Below are 22,586 nucleotides of genomic sequence, written 5' to 3'. Positions count from 1 at the left end.
TTATCAGTGGTGACCTTGTGGGTAACAAAGAAGACAAAATGTACGTTTGACTTTAATCAATTCAGGTGATATAAAGTTTACCTACATGTGAAGGCCTGAGGAAATGTTAATATGTTATATACTAAATATATAATTAAATACTAAATATATAATAGTTACAAATGGACAAAAATATAGAAATGAAACAAAAAATGAAATAAATGCAAGGAGAAATATATGTCAAAAATTAATGATGATGAAAGCATAACATGCAGAGAGAAACATTAATTTACAAAAACTGAAGAGGAAAAACACAACTGGCCTTGGTGCAGCAGCAAAGCCTGAACACAAATATGAAACATTCACCAAAACCTCTTATAGAAAATGTTTTCTTATATTTAAAAGAACTCAAAGATGTTGTGTGCCTGGCCTCAATAGGCAAAGTGTTATAATGTCTGTATGGTTTAACAGTAAAGGCTTTGAATTATAGTATGTTTGTATGTTTTATGCTTTTTGAGAGGTAATTATGCCATATGTTTTATTTTGTAAGCAGTACTTTGAATATGCAGTCCAGTAACAAAGCAAACGGAAGGAACTGACCTATTTTTGTACCATTTGTCTTGTCTGCAGTGGGTAAATCTCCTGTTCACTTGCTCTGTGAGTGAAAAAGATCTGAGAATAAAAATAAATAAAACCAACTATATATTGTATTCATGTATGATCAGATTGGATTTTGGTTGTTTATAGTGACTTTAACTGGACAGAAACAGAAGCCTAAAAATCTCAAATTTATTCTCTACTAATTTTAGAAAGTTTGAATTCAAATATGTCATGAATTCTTAAGAACTGATGTTCAGTAGAATGAAGAGACTCATTTCAAGGCACTAACTCTTTTTGGTCCTGGAGCTATAAAAATATGGGGCAGTGGAGAAAAAGATGTCTCTCTCTCTCTTGAAATCACATCATTATATAAGATAAAAGTTCCCTTTCCCAGTACATTTACATTTTATCATTTCTGTGCATCTGACATATTTGCAATGTTTGTATCCTTCTAGGGTGACGAAGAAGCAAGCCTGGGACTTCCCATCAGCCCATTCATGGACCGGTCCGCTCCGCAGCTCGCCAAACTACAGGAGTCGTTCATCACTCACATTGTGGGACCTCTGTGCTCTTCCTACGACTCTGCTGCCCTTATGCCAGGCCGTTGGGTTGACCCACCTGTGGAAGAGACGGAGCAAGAGGAGGCAAAGGAAGGACAAGATACAGAAGAGGAAGGGGAGGATATGGCAGATGAGGACGCATCAACAAGTTCTGACACCTCCCGTATGTCAACCTCTTAATAATCTATTCACTCAGTGTATTGAGAGTGTGCCCTGATTTATTCACTTTGTAAAAACATAATGTCCTGTAGCTCGGTGGGTGATTTGACTGGTTTGCTCATCTGTTGGGGTAAAGTTGAGATTGTAAATTAGTGCTGTTGCTTACCTTTTGTAGGTTCAATCACAGGACTTAGTCTGACAGTTTTAGTGGTAGCGATTGTCGATTTGTGGCTTGGTTGATTTAGAGAGGAACAGGCTCAAGATTTTGAGTTTCACCTCACTTCATTCACCATGTGCACCAAAATGAATTAGTTAAGGGAATGTAATTGTGTAGCATTGTTTCTAAATAATCTGAAAAGCACTACTTATGCTGACAACTACTGATGTGCAAGAGAGCACTCCTATCCACCTTATCATTGCTTATAATGTAGCACAGTATGTATAGTTATAACCAGTTTTCTCATGTTATGGTACTTGGCCCAATTCAAATGAGTTTCATGGTGAGCTATATTGCTTGGATTGACCTCACACCTGAGTTGACGGTGTTCCAGTTAACAAGTCGGAAAACCTTGCTCGGCCAGCCGTTGTTTACAATTAGCCAGGTTAGCCATTGTTGAGCCGGTTGATAAAAAAAATGCAATCTGCAGTATTTACTCATACTAAACACTGGAGCAACACGTGGACTTTTTAAACTTTGGACAAAGTCAGTCTATCTATTTTGCCCTTTTTGCATGCATTACGCTAAGCTAAGCTAAGTTAAGCTAACTGTCTCCTGGCTGACATAAGAATGGTAGCACTCTGACCTATGGCAAGAAAAGCAAGTCTCATATCCGACTTTTCTCAGGAGCTTGTCTAACTGTTGGCTTTGTGTCTGACAGAGCGACAAGAGACCAAAAAGGTGAGCAGGCGGAAAGTGTTTTGCCAGATCACACAGCATCTTTTGGAAAACCATGAAATGTGGAAAAGAGTCATTGCTGCAGAAGCCCAGGAGGAGGACAAGAAAGACGACCCGAACTGCATTAGCAGCCCCACTGATCCAATCACAGCCATTCATGAGGAAGAGGAGGAGCAAGCAAGCAAAGAGGAGGAGTCGACTGACTGCCTTGATGAAAGGGAAGAGGTGCCGGCTATAGAGGAAGAGGAAATCTTTCTGCAATCGGAGACTTCAGGGCAAATAGAGGAGGAACCAGAGTGATATTATAAACTTTGGCCTCCTCATAAACCAGGAATCTGAACGTTGTCTAAAAATGTTTGTTTCTTTCCTAACTAAACTCTTGATATGGTAGCCAGCACATCACTTTGACACAACACTGTAGAAGATGTTTTGGGTAATATGTGCCTAACAAAAACTGGGTTTGAGGACAGGGATGATGCATGCCCAGGTCATCTGACAAAGGGAGGGAGGTGAGATGAGCAAAAGATGAAGGGACTAAGAAGTAGAGGGAAAAGATGTACAAGAAAAAAAGAATGACTGTGACGGTATTTGTTTTTGTTGTAGTGTTTGTTTTATGGATCTGGTGCCCTGCCCTCACCCAGGCTGCCCATCCTGCACTACGGGCCAAGCACGCTGATTCACAGATTCACTCCACCAGTGAGTAATACACTGTCACGAGTCCACCCCACCCGCTACCCCACCTTTCTTGTTGCTCCGATGCTATCAGGACACTGTGGAGCCACCCAGCTTGTTGAGGATGTGCAACAAGCCCCTTCTCCTTGAAGACAATGGGATGAAAGCCAGGGAAAAAGCTGTGTCCACTGAGGCTCAGCCATGTGGATTTCAGAAGGAGACGGAAAATAGGGCCAGTTGTAGCACATTGTGTGTACAGACACTCACCCAACACAAGCTTCACAGCCACAGACACACACACACACACACACACACACACACACACACACACAATGCTACAGTAGAAACACATTCCATACTCAGAACAGATAGGAAATTTAACAAAGAACCCTGTTGCTTTAAAAGCTTTATTCTCGCTCAAGGAAAAACATACAAAACAAGGTTTTGTTCATGTCAAACGATGGTTGTCCTACTTTGCGTGTTTTCCCCCTAGCTTTTGTTCCTTGAAGACATCTACAAGTTTCCAGCCACACAACTCAGGAAGCTAGAAACCTGTAGAAAAAAAAGGAAAGCTATAAGAACTTCCAGTGTTCTTTTACTTGCCACTGTTTTAAGATTTCCTTTCTGTGCTTTTTGTGGTTCCCTTTGTGAATCACAAAGGAACCACAAGGGAAACAAGATTATTGATCCCATTATACTGAATATCATGATTCTATTTAATTTCGTCTGCTTCCTCTGTGTCAGCCTCCCATTGGTCCCTATGCTATAACACAGCAGATCATACTGTTAACCACACTAATTTACAAGATATAAAACTACGTAATAAGGTAATGTGTTTGGTAAATATCATTTGTGTCCACATTTTATGTCACCTCACAACTTGTTTGCTTAATCTAGAATTAGACAAGAATTCTGTCTTCCTGGCAATATCATTTATAGCCTGGTATGTAGGCCAAATGTTTCAGAAAGTAATCCTGTAAGCCATAGTGGCAGTAGCGTAAGGTAGTAACAACGGGCCCGAGTGCAGGCTGTTATGATGGGCCCTTGGGCTAAACAGTTACGAAGCACACGCGTGCGCACACATACACACACACACACACACACACACACACACACACACACACACACACACACTGTGTTCGTGTCTAGAAGTGAACCCTATAATGGCAAATTTCTGTGCCTTGTTTCCTCGTTGTGCATGGTTTAACAACTTATTAGATTAGAAGCAGTAAATACCTAACCTACTTAATTTAAAGCTCCTTAAATCAATTTCTTTTCATATTAACATATTAAATTCAGCAGTTCTCTTTGTGTGCATCTCTCTCCAACACACACACACTGCTGCTGCTGCAGCAGCTGTGTTGCGTGCGCCTAGACGCAGCAATCTAAAGTGCCATCATGTGATGGATCTTAGAGTTGGACTGTGTCACCTAGACTTTTGTATTTGCAAAGTAGGCAACAGAAATCAAAGATAAAGTTATAAGGAGCATGGCCAGTGCTGTCATTGTCAAAATCCTGAAATGTCACTGCAAACAGCTGAGTGCAGGGGAGGTGTCCACTGTGCTGAAATGAGGCAGATTTTATGGGCATTTTCAGTACAATAACCTCCCAAATCACGGCAAACACATTCGACAGAGAGGCAAGACATTATGGTGAATAAGAAAGAAAAGTGGGCTACCCATAACACAACACCATGTCCTGAAAACAGGCCAGCAAAGGCGCACACACAATTTAATACCCACAAGCACATCCACACAAACAGGTGCTCAGCAGCGACATGTCCCCGAAATGATAAACAGTGGCACGGCAGCTGCACCAAATCCGCTGAAAAAGCACTTATAAAGTTACTCACCTATTTGAAAGGCATCCGACGAGCCTGCATTGAGCGAAATCTTTGACAATATCCTCAGTAAAAAATCCAAAACAATCTTATTTGGGAGCTTTGCGACCCTCTCCTCCTGTTCTTTTCTCTCCTGTCTCTTCTTAAAATTACTTTTATGTTTGAATGGCATGACTGCAAGCTTGCTCTACTAGTCTACTTGTCAGATTTTGCATTTCACCTGGTTTCTGGAGTCTTGTTGTCTTGTCACTAGATTGGGCAGCCATACACATATTACCCAGCAATCATCACTGCATATGTGGGCTATGTGACATGAATACCAAAGAAAATAAGTAATAACTAAAATCATTCTGTGGAATCTGTGGAATAAATTTTTTTGTTTTTTTATATTTCACCGTTTACCTTATAGCATACTGCTTGCTACTTTTGTCTTGACAAAAGTCTGTGGTGTCAGACACCATGGCAAAGGAGGAAATGCACATCTGAGTGTATATCTACCACTCTCTGTTAATATAAAAAGTTTGAGGTGAGCTGGGTGTCTACTGTCATGATGATGAGACTAGATGAATTTTCACTATGTAACTGACAAAGTCCAGCTCGTGACATGGTGGGGCTGCTCCTGTCACGGGCCCCCTGTATAGTGCAATTCAGTGCAGCTTCACTGTCTGCACTGTCAATACCTACGTCCCTGCATAGTGGCCTGGGCCAGAGCTGACTCACAGCTCCAAATCACCCAAGAGGATATACAGTACGTCAATAAGACATTTAAAAAAGCTACCCTGTGGAGCCTATTGCCATCCAGGGGAAGCTGTGTACCCACAATATATTATCTGCAAGCCTCAATTGGATCCATATCATTCAATCTTTCATTATTTTGTTGCACAAAAAAGGCAAAGAATTTATTATTAACCTTTTCTGAGCCATGGAACCCAGTTTACTTACTATGACTTACTCAAATACTGTCAAATTTAGGATTAGTGGCGTGCAAGCCTCATGGTCTCAAATATGGTTTTCTGTAATCTTCTGTGACACTGTCAGGGTTTACCTACACTGAGGAAATCAAGTTGAGTTTTAGAAGCAGTCGATCCTCACTGACAGCAAATAAAAAAGGCACAATGATAGATGTAAGACACAGACAATGATCTGCGGTCACTGCAAATCTGCATAGTTCCTTTTTATTGTAACATATTTTGGTCAAAAGTTCTACAGAGTAAGCCGACAGTTCCATTGAAATCTGATCGTAGACCAGCAGACTCACCACATCTCTAGATTTCTTTTCTCTCCATTTGTAGTCACTGATGACATTACATACAGCTTAACAGGTTGTGTCAGTGCTCTCCTTTGATGTCTTTAAAGATTTAGATTGGTGGTGATGGAGGAAAGTGTGAACAAGGAGAACAGCCTTAGTAATGAGGCTTAGTAATGAAAGAGGAAGGAAGAGAGAGAGAAGCCTCTTAGCTTGACTTGCAGCTGTGTCAGAGGGGTCTCAGATATTTTTTCAAATTTCAACAGATTCCACTCGATGTAACTCTTTGAAGATGAGCCAGTTCAGTCGGATTCAAAGTCATGTGATGATCTATGTCTGCAAAAAGTCTGAAAGGATATGCAGTATGGTATATTTGAGCTGACATCAGAAAAGCAACACGGGCACTTGTTAAGTCACCATCAACATTCAAAAACAAAATAGCAAACAGTCAATATCAAGCTGTGCAAGTCGCGAGTTGCAGGTGAGTTCCTGGGTGAGGGTCGACCACTCTGATCGCTACTGTTTTGAAATTGAAACAGCAACAATGACATGAAAACCTCAATGACAAAGAACACAAGATAGAAATACACAACATCCACTAAGGACATAAAACACTTTATGCAACCAGTCCATTAGACAGTATTCACATACGCTGGATAAAAACAGACTGAGCAATCTATTAAACACTTGCCCTACTGTGACCTAATTTCTTAACTCATTTAGAGTTTTGCTAACGTTAATACTGTCTAAATCCTCGGCTGTATCCATTGCACTGTTATCAAAATGCCCATTGTGCAAAGGATGGCTAAACTGTGCAACATAATGCCCTTGACTGCTTATTCCCTGTACTTACAAAAGGGCGCAGTGGTTGAGCTTGTTTTTACTGCTATGAAAAAGGAAGCATGTGTTAACCAAAGCCTGAGCGTATTGTTCGTGTTTAGTTCAAGTTTTGACCTCTTAAAAGTCTGTTTTTTATTTTATTTTTGATAGCTATTGCAGACATTCAAAGATGGAATTTTTATTTTGAAACACCCAATTGGGTTTGGCTGTACAAATCAATTAAAAGCGAAATGCCCTAATGTTTATTATGTTGCTCAGCAACAGAAGAAAGTAAAAGTCTAATCCCTGAAACAATGTGTGTCTTACCTGCCAACACAAATGGTAGCAGCGTATTTGTAGCGTATGCAGCAAGATGCAGGAAGTGCCCTCCTGGACCAAATGTCTTCCAATAGCCTCTCCTTGCATTGGCTTGTCATACTACCTGTAGCAGTGAAAATGATCTTTAAACACCAGCTGATACACCACTGGTCTGTGGGTCATGTAAGGCATTGACTGAGGTCTTTTAGTTGAGCATTTCTGAAGCTCTGTACAGAAATGTAGCTTTCAAACCTTAGTTATTCTAAAAATAACCATGACTGTAAAAAGATTTTGATGAAAAATGAATGAGCTTGAGCTTCATGCACTGTAAATACCCTTCGCACCATACAGTATATCAATGCCTCACTTACAATCTAATGTGCATCCTATTGCTATGTATTTCCCACACTTGTACCATCCCATGCTCCATCTCTGTGTTTAGAAATGTGTCAGCTTTCTCACACTCCCTTCACTTATTTGCTTGAATTTTGTGTGATCAGAGATTTCAAAGCTCACTAGGGATTGAGTTAGTTAAAATAGACTCTCCCCTCCTCTGATCTCCCAGTCCTGCCTCACTAACTTTATACACTACAGTGCATCAATCAAAGAGACTTAATCAAAGCTGTGATAGAATTTACGGTCACTATTTTTGTCATAAACAATCCAAAATGAATGAGACATATGGGGGTAGTCAACTGGTCAAGTTTCCATTAATTGTTTAAGAGCAGGTTTCAGTTCTTGTTGCAATGAAATTAAAGGACCATGCCAGCGTTTTTGCAAAAATCTTTGCTTTACTACAACTCATTTATACTTAACCATTTTCAAATGCCATTGGATTTTTTATTTCTCTACAGCATGATAATGTATTGGCACAGTTCAGTACAGTGAACATTTGTCTGTATTAATTTGCATTGTTATACAGTTTAAGTGTAGACTAATTTGAAAACTAAGCACTGCATTACTTCACAACAACACTGCAACTTGGAAACATAATGCAGACTCGATGTTTGTTGGGGTGGATCACATAACTCAAACACATTTAAAGAGTATGCCAATAGATTTTCATGTTTCATCAACATGGGCCACTGGTTTGTATAAGGCAATTGCATGGCATTCATAAATCCCGTTTTGCAATATCTTTGTCTAAAAACTGGGCCAGGAAAAAAGTACAGGGTCTACAACTAAATTATGTCCGTTTCTTGAAGCCAGTACCAGTGGTTTCTTTTAAATGATGAGAAGAAGGGGATTGTTGCACACTAGATTAACTTGTGCAAACCAAAGAAACTTTTTGAGCTGTGTTTTTTTGTGATTTGCACAAAATTAGCCCTATTAGCCCTGTTTCTTGCATCTTCTTATTTGTCAGTTTTGTCCAGAACCAAGGCACAGTGTCTGGATATGCATATACTTTGTAACAGTTCTCATGTGAAGACTTTACTGTCTGTTATTATTTCACTGCCGTGTCAGTACGCAGCAGTAGCACTTCAATGGAACTGACCAACTGTTCTCAGACTGAAGCCCAGACCCAAGTTTCTTTTGATGGTTTGAACCAAAAACATTCCTTTTTGTATTGTTTGTTGTTTCAGCCATTTTAAAAAGGCGCTCCTGTGCCATAACAGTTTTCATATGTATGTATGTATGTATGTATACATTGTTTGAATGCTGTATTCGTCAGCTTTCCTTGTTTGTCACAAAGGAAACCAAAACAAACTTTTTTTCACCACCTTTAAAGCAAGACAAACAAGACTGGTATGTTTTATCTACCATAACAGGCACTTCACTCAATTATTGACTCAATTATTTTCTTCTCTCCAGTATCTTGCACTTAACACATGTAGCAATACCTACAGGATGGGGAAATTGTGTGATTCACCAGTATTTGTTTAAGTGAAATATTACATTTTATTTCTAGATATTGTTTGACTTTGTATAAAAATATATACTGTACAGATTCAAAAGTATATTATAACAAAAAACTTTTAGAAAAATATTTATTTTTACTGTTTTGTAATTTAGACACAATACTGTAGCTCCTCTATTGCCAGACTTACTGGAAGTGCCTCTCGATAATGTATTACAAAGTAACTATACAATATATTGGGATTATTAGAACATGTCACTAGCAGAGCAGTGTTGATGTTGTAATGTGAATATTGTTGAATAATAACATTTATAAATGCTGCACATGTGTTTGTCTTGTTCTTTGGCCATTTCTCCAATAACTTGTGGGTCATTTTTTAGTTGAAATTGTAATTAGATATACGAGTTTGACTTCATATGAGTTGCATTGTTGTTCCAACAATGCTGATCAAATATATTCAGCTGGTAATGACCAACAAGTATTCAATATATTTGCATGATTAAAGTATATTTTCCAGTCCTGTTGGTCTATAATTAGTCACCTTGAAATACAGTATGGCCAAGCCTAACTAACATAAAGCACAGATCTCTGCCTTTAGCCTATTTAATTGTGGCTCTGACCATATGTGCTGATGACTTTGTAATAAATAATGCTGTTAGATGTTCCTGTATTTTCTGCCAGAATGAACGTTGTGTTTATAATTAACTTTGTCAGTAATGGTAGTGTAGCTAAGTGCAATACAGTGTAACACTGTTCTGCACACTATTAAGAAAGCACTGAGTGTCAACATAAACAGACCTCTTCACTCCCATACTCCCCAATCTCAGTTTAGTATATTCTACCTAGGGTCCAAAATATGGATTTCTCTGCTTTTACATTTTTTTAATTTTGTCTTCAAAGCAGTTTAACAGATCCCTAAAATCACTTATTCTAACCAAACAATACTTTCCATATGGACTGCTTATATAAGCTTGGTCCAACTACTTTTTCCCTTTTTCTCATACAAGTTTAAAGGCTTATTATAAATATGTGTGTTTTTGTTTCATTATTTGGGTTTATTTTGTCCTTTTTCTTTTTTGTCTTATGAAATATCTAAGCCATATCACATAAGTGTGTGTTCTTCAGTTGCTAATGATAGTGTTTGTGTATAGGCTACATGAATGTATTATGATTGATTGTCTTGATGTGTGTGTCTTAAGACTATGACTGATTAAGTATACTTGTGTAACAGATGGCCGTTAATGGAGTGCTTTGTTGTTTATTATGTCTAAAATTATTCTTACATATATACAAATTGTGTATAGGCAATACTACACTGTAATTATTTCCTGAAATATACTGCCTAGAGAATCAGATTTTTCAAGCCCCTGGAGGGTTTTTAGGCAATTCTTTCTTTAAAAAAGATGTGTAGATAAAGAATCACAACGAAACAGAGAGAACATACAAACTTCCACCAGGACATACCGACACTGTGAATCTACTGCTGCCACAGCTAAGCCTTTGTGGCTGTGAGAAGGAATTTGTTTTCTGTGGTTAAGTTTGGAGAGGAAAGGCGGACAGGGAGCCACAACGGATCATAAACTATAAATCTGATTTCAAGTGGCATTGGTAAGTAAGTGGTTTTGCAGCATGACATTAACACCTTTTCATGGCTCAGGATCCAAATGTGTTACTTTCTGTCTTTAACCCCATAGTTAAATAAACACACAAGTTATACGCATATGAAATGGAAATTATCACTTAGTTAAAACTGATAATGTCCTAAATCAGCCTAAACCAGTACTCCACACATTTAGCATTGCACTCCTATAACATTGTCGTACTCAAAATGGACAGTTTCGGTTCAAAGTGGATACAGCACAAGCAGAGACATTGTCCTTTTTATTCCACACAATCTTTTTCCTTGTCAAAACCTGTCGCCTGCATTACCCACAATACAGCTCGGGCTGCTAGCCTCATGCGGTGACCGGGTCTAGTTTATTATAGTAAACCAGACCTATACATAGTAAACTAGACTAAACACAATGTGTACATTGTGTTGAGAAATGTCCTGCTTGCCATGTTGTAAGTAGTTTATGATTACGCTGACGCTTCTGGATGATGAATTATTTACTCAAGAGCCCCCCGAATCATATTGCTGCAACAGACTTGCCAAAGTATTTAAAGACACCCAAGCTTCTTAACTGAAGTTAGACCAAAACGAAATGTCTCTGCTGCCTGAGACAGCTAATCGTCATTGGACAGTGGATAAGTGATAAAACAGTCATGCCAGCCAAGAGGAGATAAGTGCCATCCAGAAACTGCACAAACTCCATAAGTTCAGACATATACTTAACAGGGTCAGCTACCTGTTGTATTATCATAGTTTTATTGTAGTGCAACCACTAAATAACAACTTGAACCAGACATCAGCTGGTTCTGAGGACAGAGGCTTCAATGAGACATTCAGAAAATCTGACAGTTGTGAGTGCCAATGCAATCAGATACAGTGTGGCAGGACAGGTGGTTACAAGAACATAGTGGAAATATGCAACCGGTCACCTTCTGTCTCCACATGTTTACCTAACACTGGTCTGTCCTCCAGCAGTAATGAGATCGGAGGAGGTTAAGGGGTACACTGCTGTCCGGCAGAAACCTCTGTCCACTTCACGGGGGAAAGTCACAGAACATAGCTGAGCTACAAAACATGATGCAGATTCACTCTCCTGGGAACATGTCAGTAAATATAAATAAACATTGAAGTCAACAGGAGACAGAAATGAGCTTTCAGGTCCTCACTTCCCACAACCCTATGAAGACATCGGTAAGACAGGAATAACATTTTTTAAGCAGGGAGATCTATCCTTTGAAGTAGGTACAACTGCAAAATAATATTCAAGACTAGCAAAGGTGGAGTTCAAGCAGATAGCCCATCGAGCAGGCAGGAGAAACTAATTGTTACTCAAAACAGTCCTTGAGGACATCCACTAAGCTTTTTGTGTTTTTCCATGCTTTCTGTTTGTTTAGCCAACACGTCATCTTCATTGCCTTGCTAGTGCATACTATCAATGGTTTGTTTGTGTTAAGCATTATCATTTGTTACAGATTTGTTATGTTTTCTGATTATACCACTCTGACAAGTCTTGTTTAAAGTTTTCTTGAGTTTTCTTGAGTTTTCTTGGTATATTAGCGTCCCTTGCTCTCACTTACACTTGCCACGCTTTCCCAGGAGTCAAAGGAGGTGGCATCTGAAAAGTTACAAATTGTAAAGACTAAACTAATTTTCTTTAATGCCTTTGTTGCTTGTTATGTGATCCCCCTGTGGATCTAGTTGTGCCATTTTCTAGTATTCTGTCGTTTAATAGGCTATTTAGTTTAGGCTGAAGATTAACTGGCGAAGTCACATGGAACTCACATTTCAAAGAAAGTTCCCCCATCTTGCACCTTCAACAAGAAGCTGGCATTGGTGCTCACTCTGCATTGGAGGATTTTAACAGCCCACTACCACTCCGCCCTCAATGTGGCGGACACTCCGCATGAACGCGCAAACGGAGTGAAATTAGGTAGGGAGGGGGAGCAGCAAGCAGTTTCAGAAAGGCCCCTTCTGTGTGTATTCACTTGCTGACATCATCACTGATGTCATGTGTTAAACCATGACGGCAGGGATTGTCTTTGGTTGAATATGTTATGTGATTTGAATTTTTTTTTATTGAATGTTTGTGTTTTTCTTACAAAATGGCAAGCCATTGCTTAAAGTCTTGTTTGCGCTGCAGACACCCCTGAGAAATATGGTTCTGCCTAAACTGATTATGCAGCAGATTGGGGGGCCTATTTAAGGCTAGAGGGTTTTTTTGTTAGTCATGGGGAATGATGTCCATGTTTCCCTGTGTGAGTTGAGGCTGAAGACCACTGTTCCCTACATGCTTTCATGATTAGGCAGGTTTCTTAAATGTATGTCCTATCATAGATCCCCAAATACTAAAAAAGAATATATGAAAAACAAACCTGGCTAATTCTTTGTTTTCTGAAATGAATGTGAAACTAACTATAAAAAAACCCTCAAGCATGCTTGTCTGATCCAGAAACTAATGATATAACCCCATCATGTGCTTGTTCTAAATTGGGCATGAGTGGACAGTTTATTACAGAAAGTTGTAGAACAAGTAAACAGTACTTTTGTGAGACTGGGCTGGCATGAGAAGAGAGAACATTGCTGTTTGTGCAGCATATCACAGAGAAAGAAAGAAATTAGCTAAATAAACTCACATTTATGAAATAGCCTGGATTAAGGTAATTATTTCCAAATTAACCAAATCAGAGAAATACAATTCATTACAAAATGCAGACTGAGTAATAAGTGGTAAGCCAAATCAAAAATGTATACACAGCTATAAATATTATTTAAAAAGGTTTGTTATTTTATTTTCTGATATTGAAAAGTGTGATTCTTTCAAATGACATGTGTTAATAGATGTTTAAATAATATTACAGCAGCCTTGACAAATGCACGACGCTGTAAATGCTATATGATTCCAATAAAGCTCAGTTGAATTGTACAGAAATTAAGAGAGGGGGAGGGAGGGAGACAGAGGGTGCTGGGGAAAGAGAGAGAAGGGAGGAGAGGGGAGAAAACGAGACGAGAGAGAGAGGCGAGGAGACAGAAGGGCGGGAGACAGAAAGGATAAGAGGAGGAAGCGAGAAAAGACGGAATTGGAGATTAAGACAGCCGTTTTTCCTAATAAGCCCGTTGCACTGAAGCGCATCTATCTGCAGAGTCAGTCCAAGAAAAAAAGGCAGCCGGGTCACTTTCCGTGCGCGTCTAACGCACCATATCTCCAAGAAGCACTGGTGGAGACATGCTTCAAGAGGCAAAAACCCCTGTTTGATTTGGATTAGTCTGCCCGTGAAGTCGGCTGGAAATGAACTCTGAAGGTGCATGTCGGTCTCAGAGCATTCATGACGAGAGTCGGCGCTTCTCTTTCTTCCCCATCCACATGAGAAGTTTAACCGGAGCTGGCTGAAGGGAAGGCTATCCGTGTTTCCGATTGGCTGTTTAATCTTTGTGGCTTCAACAACAGGACGACTGTTAACACAGGACACTGAGGTAAGTGGTGCGTTTTTACCCTACCGAACATCCTGATACTCTTTGCTGCTTTAGGGTGTCAAATGAGTGTCTGTCTTTTCTAATGAAAAATTTGTGTGTTGTGTGTGTCTGCAGTATTTTGTCGTCACAATCTGACCTTATCGCACATCAGTTTATTCCAGTGGTAAGATATTCAAATGCCACTTGTTGCACATCTGTGTTTTCCTACTAAATACCTGATTAAAAGCCAATCATTTATCTTTAAATAATTTCTATCAGGTATTGAATTAAGTTTTTCAATTACCTCTATCACTAATCACTAATTTCTGGCGCTTATAAATGCTGCCAGACTGCTCAAAAAGGTCTTACTTAAAGACTTTTAAAAAAAATTCTCTCAACTGTAAACTCTCTCCATCTCTGCTCCCATATGTACCGTATTATTTGCCCTTCACCTTAAAAACGCCTACATACCTCTATTCTTGGTGATGACAGACCCAAGTCTGAAGTGCTATGGGCTACTGTTGTAGCCTATAAACTCATGAAAAGTGGTTATTATTAATTTGAACTATTGCTTAGAGTCACCAAGTTCTCTTGTAGCAGCAGATTCTTGGATGATTTAGCTCTAACTTTTACTAGACTATTGTAACACATTCATCATTGTCATCTTAATTAGTTGTCTAAGTAAATGTGTAGGAATTATTAAAACTGGTATGATTAACACCTGCATGCTAATCATCAGATGATTGAAACGAAGCTCAAACCACAGCAGAGATGGTGGAGCTGATGTGGAAGGCTGCCTGAATGCCATCTATCGGATCCTGACTATTTACCCAAACTGTAACCAAACTTTTTCCTCACCCCAACCACACATCATAATCTAATATAAAAAACTTACATAATCACCTTTAATCTTCATCTTAAACAGCAATCGTCCTGTGTTTGACCATGTGAGCTCAGTGGTTAGTTGAAGAGGAGAGGGGCTTGGGAAAATCCAGTTTCTGTGGTATGGCAGGACTTGCCTACCTGTAATCCCTCTGCTTATGCACTCACTGCACATGGATTTTGGGGGAGTGCTTTGGAGGAAGGCCTGAAGGGAAGGGGTTGTTTTTTTTCAGTTGGATACCTTCAAAATCTGTCTCTTGGTAGTTCTAACATTACCTATCCTAGCCTTTAGCATGTGAAACTTTGGATATTCTCAGATTTACAAAGATTACATTATTTTCAGAAAGGAAAATGAAAACAAAAATTCTCAGCTGCAAAGGTGTGTTCTTTCATGTACTTTCTTGGTTTCCATGGAGCGTACATGTGTTTTAGTTGATCAAATTTTTTGTGCGAGAACATGGATAGCTGTGGAGGCTGTGGTGTTGCCAGTGGGTGTTATAGTGCTTTATTTCTGCATTTCTCAGTAAATTCATTTTGTAACACAGACAACTTGAAGTTATAACAATATCTTCTTCATAGGGTGCCTCTCTTTAGCAGCATGCTATGGATTCAGCAGTGCAATCAATAGTGGTATATAGAACAGAAATCTGCAGAGGCATACTGTGTATACATACTGTGTAATACAGTGTATAAGAGAGAGGACACCATACCATCTTATGTATATTAATTAATAATCAAGAGGCAAAAGGGGAGTCTGGGCTGAGGGAGGGAATGAACGGCACAACCCGTCAGTCGCTGTTGGCAGTTATAGATCAGAGCAAAGAAAGATATGAAATGATATGTTTTTTAAAATGATAGTGCATGCTATTATGGTATCTTTGTTTGTAGAAAAGGGGAAGTAATGTGGTGACCATATTAAAATTTGAGGAGGGTGGTCATCATTCCATGTTGGATCCAATGCTTGACGTGGAATAAAATAACTTTTTCTTGTTACAGAACATATGACATGGATAACTTATTGAAGTTCACGTGTTTTTTTAATATAATAGGAAAATAAGTGAACAACAGCAAACATTCACACATAATGCTTTCCCTATTTCTCTTTAGGGATGATATTTTATATCTTAACCGATTACAAGTGGCCTTTAAAGGAAAAACAAAGATGAGCTGACTAATGAAACTATATTGACTTTTTCAGCAGAAGCTTACTTGTGATCGGAAAAAATTGTTTTTTATTGTCTTATTGGGTACATTTGTTGTTTGACAGTAGCACTAACTGAGAAGCAAATACAGACAGAACAAGATGATGTGTACTGATTGTACCATACTAAGGATGTCGGTGAAGATTCTCAGTCATCCAGGCCATAGTTACCCAAGGAAGGTTAAAATCAAGGACAACTGGACTTGGTTGAAGATCCTAGAAGATGTTTCGTCCCTCATCCAAGAGACTTCTTTAGTTCTGACTGACCGGCAGCTAGCTAATTAACCTCTGTAGGGTTGTTGTCAAGTTGATCGATACCGCTCGTTTGTTAGTGCTCCTGACTCAAGTCATACCAATTTACACAGAACCTTTCTTCATCTCGCTATTTTTAAGAACTTGTTTGATTTTTGAAAAGATCCTTTTATCATTGGCATCATTCTAAATGATTATGTAGCAGCAGCATGAAACATATTGGAGCAAAGCATAAGCAGCATTAATGAGAGTATGAGAGCTTGTGATACAAGCATGGATATTTGTTCTTGACCTTTGGGAACAATATATGGTAAAGATAAACTAAGCTCAGGCTAAGTTCATGCATGCTTCAAGTTGAAGCTCTGAAGCAAGTAGGTGGACCTTGGTGCTTAGTTCATTTTCAACATACAGACATAGACATATACTATATATTTGAATATTTCATTATCTATACATATATATAGTAAGTGATTGTAGTGATGCTAGACAGTCTAGTGGCTGAAATGATCCACTTCCATCCCTGCTGTGGTAACTATGTTTGAGACTTAATAAAGAAGTCTTTTTTACCAGACACTACATAGCAGTGACAGATGTTGTTTTATGCGGTACCGACTACGGCACAGTGTTTGTAGGAATGAAAAAAAGCAACCCAAGTGAGGATAAACACTGGTAGTACACAAGAAAGAAAAAGTGCCAGAACAAATGTTTTTTTTCTCATATTGGCCTACTTAAAGCTGCTGTTGGTCTAATTCCTTGAAAGTAGGTCAGACCTGTTCCGATTAACCAGCTCCTTCAGTCTGCTCGGATCGTCAAGACAGAAAACATAATTCAGGGAGGAATGCAAATGTATTGCATGTGGCACCAGTGCCAGTATCACTGACAGGAATGATGATGGTATTGTGTTAGTTTTGTTTGCTGCATTGCATTGGCTAGCCTCGTCCCCTGGAGCAGTGACATTCACTGTTTCACATGACTACTGGATATGGACTAAGGGGGAGAAGAAGGCAATACGTGAAATAAGCAAGACTAATGTCAGGAGTTAGAAAGAATGAATTCATAGAAAGGGATAGAAGGAGGACAGTAAGGAAGAAATGAAGGAATAGTTGAAAAGAGATGAAAAGAAGCAGGTAACATCAGCTTTTAGTTAATTCCATTTGCCACCATATGTACACAATTGAATAGATTAGAATGATTGGAAAGTGAATACTTCCCTTGCATAATGTAGTCATTGTTGTTTGGACTTTACTGTTGCCTTTTTAGTAGTATTCGTTTGAACCCCCACAAATGTTTGATCCACTTTCCAACACCATGATTTGTAAGACCGCTATGTTCAAACTGATCCGTCACAAACAATTTACAAATGTCCAAATCTATACTGCCTGCAACTTCTATTGATCAGCGAGCGATCTCAGTGACTAACTTAACACTTTCTGCTGCTGCTTCACAGGAAAAAACTTTCCGGTGGTTAATAGGTTATAATCAGTTCTGTTGCCAAAAGCCTTTTTATTAGACAACAGTGACTTGCATTTACTGTTTTAACCCAAATTTTGAATGAATGGAACAAAACAGTCTGCGTAAATCTAACAAAACAAAACTTAATCTAAAGGACATCTGACAAATGATATAAAGGGGAAGGCTTTTACAGAGAAGGGATGAGGGAGTGTTGATTTTGCTTTCACAAAAAAAATAAAATTGCTTTCCAAGGGATTATTGTATGGAGGGATTATTGGGTCAGAATTAAAACTAAAAGTTTGAAACTAAAAGTCTCAATCAAAAACTAAATGTCATAATCAAAATGCATTTAATATTTAGGATTGGGCATTTAGTATTTATAATTGGGCATTTGAGCATTTAGGATTGGGAATTTTGGCATTTAGAATCAGACATTAAGGCATTTAGGATAGGCCACAGAAATGTAACAACGCTTTCATGAAGTTGAAGTTATCACATTATTAAGTATAGTCCTCCCTCCAGCCCTACTCACTCGCTCTGTTTGGTTTCATTGCAGTGTGCTCTACCACAAGGTGCCTCTGCACAACACACCATTACAAACCTAGCCTTTAGTCTTTGGGCCATGCCCCCTTATTTTACATACACACCTCAATCCTAAATCCCAAATGCCCAATCCTAAATGCTCAAATGCCCCTTCCTAAATGCCCAAATGCCCAGTCCTAAAAGCTGAAACGCCCAAATGCCCAATCCTAAATGCCAAAATGTCCAATCCTAAATGGCCAAATGCCCAATTCTAAATACTAAAGCCCAATCCTAAATACCAAATGCATTTTTGATTTAGACTTTTAGTTTTAGACTTTTAGTTTTTATTCTGACCCAATTATCCCTCCATCGTAGTGAACCTAAATGTCATTGAGACAAATGCGGCAGCAATAAAGGGAATCAGATCTGAAAACACAGAGGCTTCTTTCCAGACTTCATGGATTGGGAGCATATTAACATAACAATCTAACACAATTCAAACAACAGCAACTCCTACTTCACACAGGAGCCATAAGACTACTGAATGTTTAGCATATGTGAGGGTTTTACGTGATGTCTTCTTTATTAGTTTGAGTCACTCTGTTCACCATGATGTCAGTAGAGCTCAGCTGATGGTGTTGTGAAGGAATTTTCCTTAGGGGGCTCAGTGTTGATAAAGGTGAGGTATGGCTCATACACATCACATTCAGGTCACTTGCAGACATAGAAACAGAATGACCTCTGTCTTTCCCTTTGCGCATGCATGACGTTGGCTGGGTAGATAGGACCAAGTCATTGTCAAAAAAGCCAAGAACAAGAGATACCATGTCCTACTTCAATCTTAGATTTAGAAACAGTCTCCCCTTAGATTGTAATACCTCCAAATACCAATGTGACTTAGGTGACTCCACCTGCAGGTGGATCACAGACTTCCTGACAGACAGGAAGCAGCACGTGAAGCTGGGAAAACATGTCTCTGACTCCAGGACCATCAGCATTGGTTCCTTCCCCTCAAGGCTGCGTTCTTTCCCCCCTTCTCTTCTCCCTGTATACCAACAGCTGCACCTCCAGTCACCAGTCTGTCAAGCTCCTGAAGTTTGCGGACGACACCACCCTCATTGGGCTCATCTCAGGTGGGGACGAGTGGGAGTTCGACCATCTGGTGACCTGGTGCAGCCAGAACAGTCTGGAGCTCAACGCTCAGAAGACAGTGGAGATGGTCGTGGACTTCAGAAAGAGCACAGCTCCACCCTCCCCCATCATCCTGTGTGACTCCTCAGTCACCACTGTGGACTCCTTCCGCTTCCTGGGAACCTTCATCTCCCAGGACCTCAAGTGGGAAGATTACAGCTGACTCCTCCCACCCCGGACACAAACTGTTTCAGACTCTCCCCTCTGGCAGGAGGCTGTGGTCCATCAGGACCAAAACCTCTCGCCACAAAAACAGTTTCTTCCTGTCTGCAGCTAGCCTCATTAACAAGGCCCGGGTCCCCCACTGACACTCCCCCCTTGCAAACGATACAAATGTCTCTGCACATGTAAATACCGTTTCATCTCGTGTCGGGCTCAGACCTGGCACGTTGCACATATTTGTTGTTGATTGTTGATCTTTGTTGTTGTATATTTTTATGTTGTCAGTTTATGTATTTATATGTACACAATATTCTCTTCCGTTACGTTACTTCTGCATGGCACAGACCCAGAATAATGCACATGTATATATCTGCAACGTTGTTCTTCAATTCCATATTTATATATCTTTATTTATGTTGACTGTATGTTTGTCTACGTGTAGCACCTTATCACCACAGCAAATTCCTCATATGTGTAAAACACTACTTGGCAATAAAGCTCCTTCTGATTCTGATTCTTCTGATTCTGTAAGCCTAGTGTCTTGTTTTGAACCAATATCCAATAGATTCTTCACACGTGTATAGACTACTCACAAAACCTTTCCACACTGACAGTGAGCTCTGGCTTCAAAAGCAACTGAAGTTCACCATATCAATCTTATAGCAATTAAATTAAAATTTCCTTTCAAGTGGTTTATATATGATTTTGGTGTATTAAGAGTTGGCTTTAATACACTTCAAAACCCGTGTTTATGCTTCTTTGTATTTGCTCACATGATGCCAGTTACTGGATGAACAATACAAGTATGCAGTTGTGATATACAGAAGTGTTGAGCTCAGAGTTTTTGATACTGTGACTCAAAATAGCTGGAAATGAAAAGCTTATGTTCTGAAAAAGTGCACATGTCAACTGTGCCATTACAATGTTGACTTTTTAGTTGTGATTCAAGTCTTAAGATCTCTAGAACAAATACAGGGACTGTTGTTTGTGTTTGTGTGTTTGTGTGTCGGTCTCCCCTTTGCCTCAGACATGTTTCTGTTTTTTGCGCTGAGGATGAGAAGTGGGTCACATGCCTGAATTATCCATTTGCAGGGTTGCATGCATCAGTGCCAAGAATTTGCATTACGTGGGAGACTGCTAAGGAGACTCTGAGACATTTCTAGAGGATGGAGGTGGGAGCCGAGCAAGGACGCACACAGGTGAACGGACGCAGTGATGCAGCGGCCAGAGAACCGCGCTCCTCTCCCTGCGCCAGCCTGAAGGTACACAAACTAATATGTTTAGAATGAAGGAGCTAGCTGCCACCTATATCTTTTGTCGATGGTAGGTGTGTATGTGTGTGTGTGTGTGTGTGTGTGTTGGGGTGGGGTCACATGCTCTTTTAGTATGTATGCCTGCGTGTGTATGTGAAGACCAGTACTAACTAAATAACCAAATTACAGCAACAGTCCAACAAGCCACTTCCACAAGGATGACGTGTGAGGGGTACCATATATTTTAACATGTGACCTCTTTGTCTTAATAAACAGGCATTAGAAGCATACCAAAGGAAATGCATCATGCTTCTAATTTATATTCATCAATACAATGTAGTGGCGTCATAGTGTCATAGTTTCTTTGGTGGTAGTGGTGGTGGTGGTGGTGGGGGGGACTTCTGTGCTCTTAACGTATGTGCTAACATTTTTACTGATTTCCTAGATGTTGCTTTATTTCTAAATACAGGAAATGTTTGAACATAAGCTGTCATGATTTTGTGCTAGTAGGTGTTCTACCTCCGCTGCTGCGTGATTGTTTGTTAAATGGGAAACCTGTCTATTAGCATTAATCCCAGAATTAATTTGGGAGAAAGCAAGGCTGTACGATATTGTAATGAATCTATTTTCCTTTAGCTCACAAAACAAAGCTCAACAGATTAACTCTCCTTCTTTGTCAAAACCATAACAAAGCCTGAGTTTTAAAGTTGACTAAACTTTGGAAAAGCAGTTGACAAAAAAAAAATCACACTTCAAGGTGAGAGGTCGTTGCTGTTCTGGATCTTTCAATCATATCACATGATCATAAACAGCAGATGGAGTTTGCTCATTAGTCATGTTCTTAGCACTTCAAGGACTTTTCATCCATATTGGCTTAAAAGTTAAGTTTCAAAGTGCATTCTTAACCTTAAGAAACATCGGTTGACTTACCGAGGTACAGGTGCTGGTCATATAATTAGAATATCATCAAAAAGTTGATTTATTTCAGTAATTCCATTCAAAAAGGGAAACTTGTATAATGTATACATTCATTCCACAAAGACTGATATATTTCAAGTGTTCATTCCTTTTAATTTTGATGATCATAACAGTATCAGTATCTCAGAATATTAGAATATTGTGAAAAGGTTTGATATTGAAGACACCTGGTGCCACACTCTAATCAGCTAATTAACTCTAAACACCTGCAAAGGCCTTTAAATGGTCTCTCAGTCTAGTTCCATAGGCTACACAATCATGGGGAAGACTGCTGACTTGACAGCTGTCCAAAAGACGACCATTGACACCTTGCACAAGGAGGGCAAGACACAAAAGGTCATTGCTAAAGAGGCTGGCTGTTCACAGAGCTCTGTGTCCAAGCACATTAATAGAGAGGCGAAGGGAAGGAAAAGATGTGGAAGAAAAAAGTGGACAAGCAATAGGGATAACCGCACCCTGGAGAGGATTGTGAAACAAAACCCATTCAAAAAGTGGGGGAGATTCACAAAGAGTGGACTGCAGCTGGAGTCAGTGCTTCAAGAACCACCATGCACAGACGTATGCAAGACATGAGTTTCAGCTGTAGCATTCCTTGTGTCAAGCCACTCTTGAACAGAAGCGTCTCGCAAAGACAAAAAGAACTGGACTGCTGCTGAGTGGTCCAAAGTTATGTTCTCTGATGAAA

At 39.5% G+C, this 22,586-nt stretch overlaps 2 protein-coding genes across 4 annotated transcripts in view; both read left to right on the top strand.

Moving 5' to 3' along the window:
* LOC119883271 (cGMP-inhibited 3',5'-cyclic phosphodiesterase A-like) overlaps positions 1-9,267 on the top strand; it is an 83,641-nt gene extending 74,374 nt beyond the window's left edge. Inside the window, exons 14-15 of the mRNA XM_038693838.1 lie at positions 1,035-1,302; positions 2,177-9,267. Of these exons, the coding sequence (XP_038549766.1) occupies positions 1,035-1,302; positions 2,177-2,493 (585 nt within the window). The 3' untranslated portion in view covers positions 2,494-9,267. The remainder of the gene's footprint in view (positions 1-1,034; positions 1,303-2,176) is intronic.
* Positions 9,268-13,584: 4,317 nt separating this feature from the next.
* Positions 13,585-22,586, top strand: part of LOC119883293 (solute carrier organic anion transporter family member 1C1-like) — a 34,060-nt gene continuing 25,058 nt past the window's right edge. For 2 of the 3 annotated variants that reach the window (XM_038693872.1, XM_038693874.1), the window contains exons 1-2: positions 13,585-14,029; positions 20,763-20,932. In XM_038693872.1, coding sequence (XP_038549800.1) covers positions 20,837-20,932 — 96 coding nt within the window. In that variant the 5' untranslated portion in view covers positions 13,585-14,029; positions 20,763-20,836. Of the gene's footprint in view, positions 14,030-14,143; positions 14,193-20,762; positions 20,933-22,586 lie in introns of all 3 variants that reach the window. The other variant, XM_038693873.1, reaches the window with a different exon arrangement.

Source organism: Micropterus salmoides, unplaced genomic scaffold (assembly GCF_014851395.1).
Source record: "Micropterus salmoides isolate LMB-PRFRI ecotype aquatic unplaced genomic scaffold, ASM1485139v1 Ms_hic_scaffold_3, whole genome shotgun sequence".
In the NCBI taxonomy this organism is placed as follows: Eukaryota; Metazoa; Chordata; class Actinopteri; order Centrarchiformes; family Centrarchidae; genus Micropterus; species Micropterus salmoides.
This window is presented reverse-complemented; position numbering and strand designations above follow the sequence as displayed.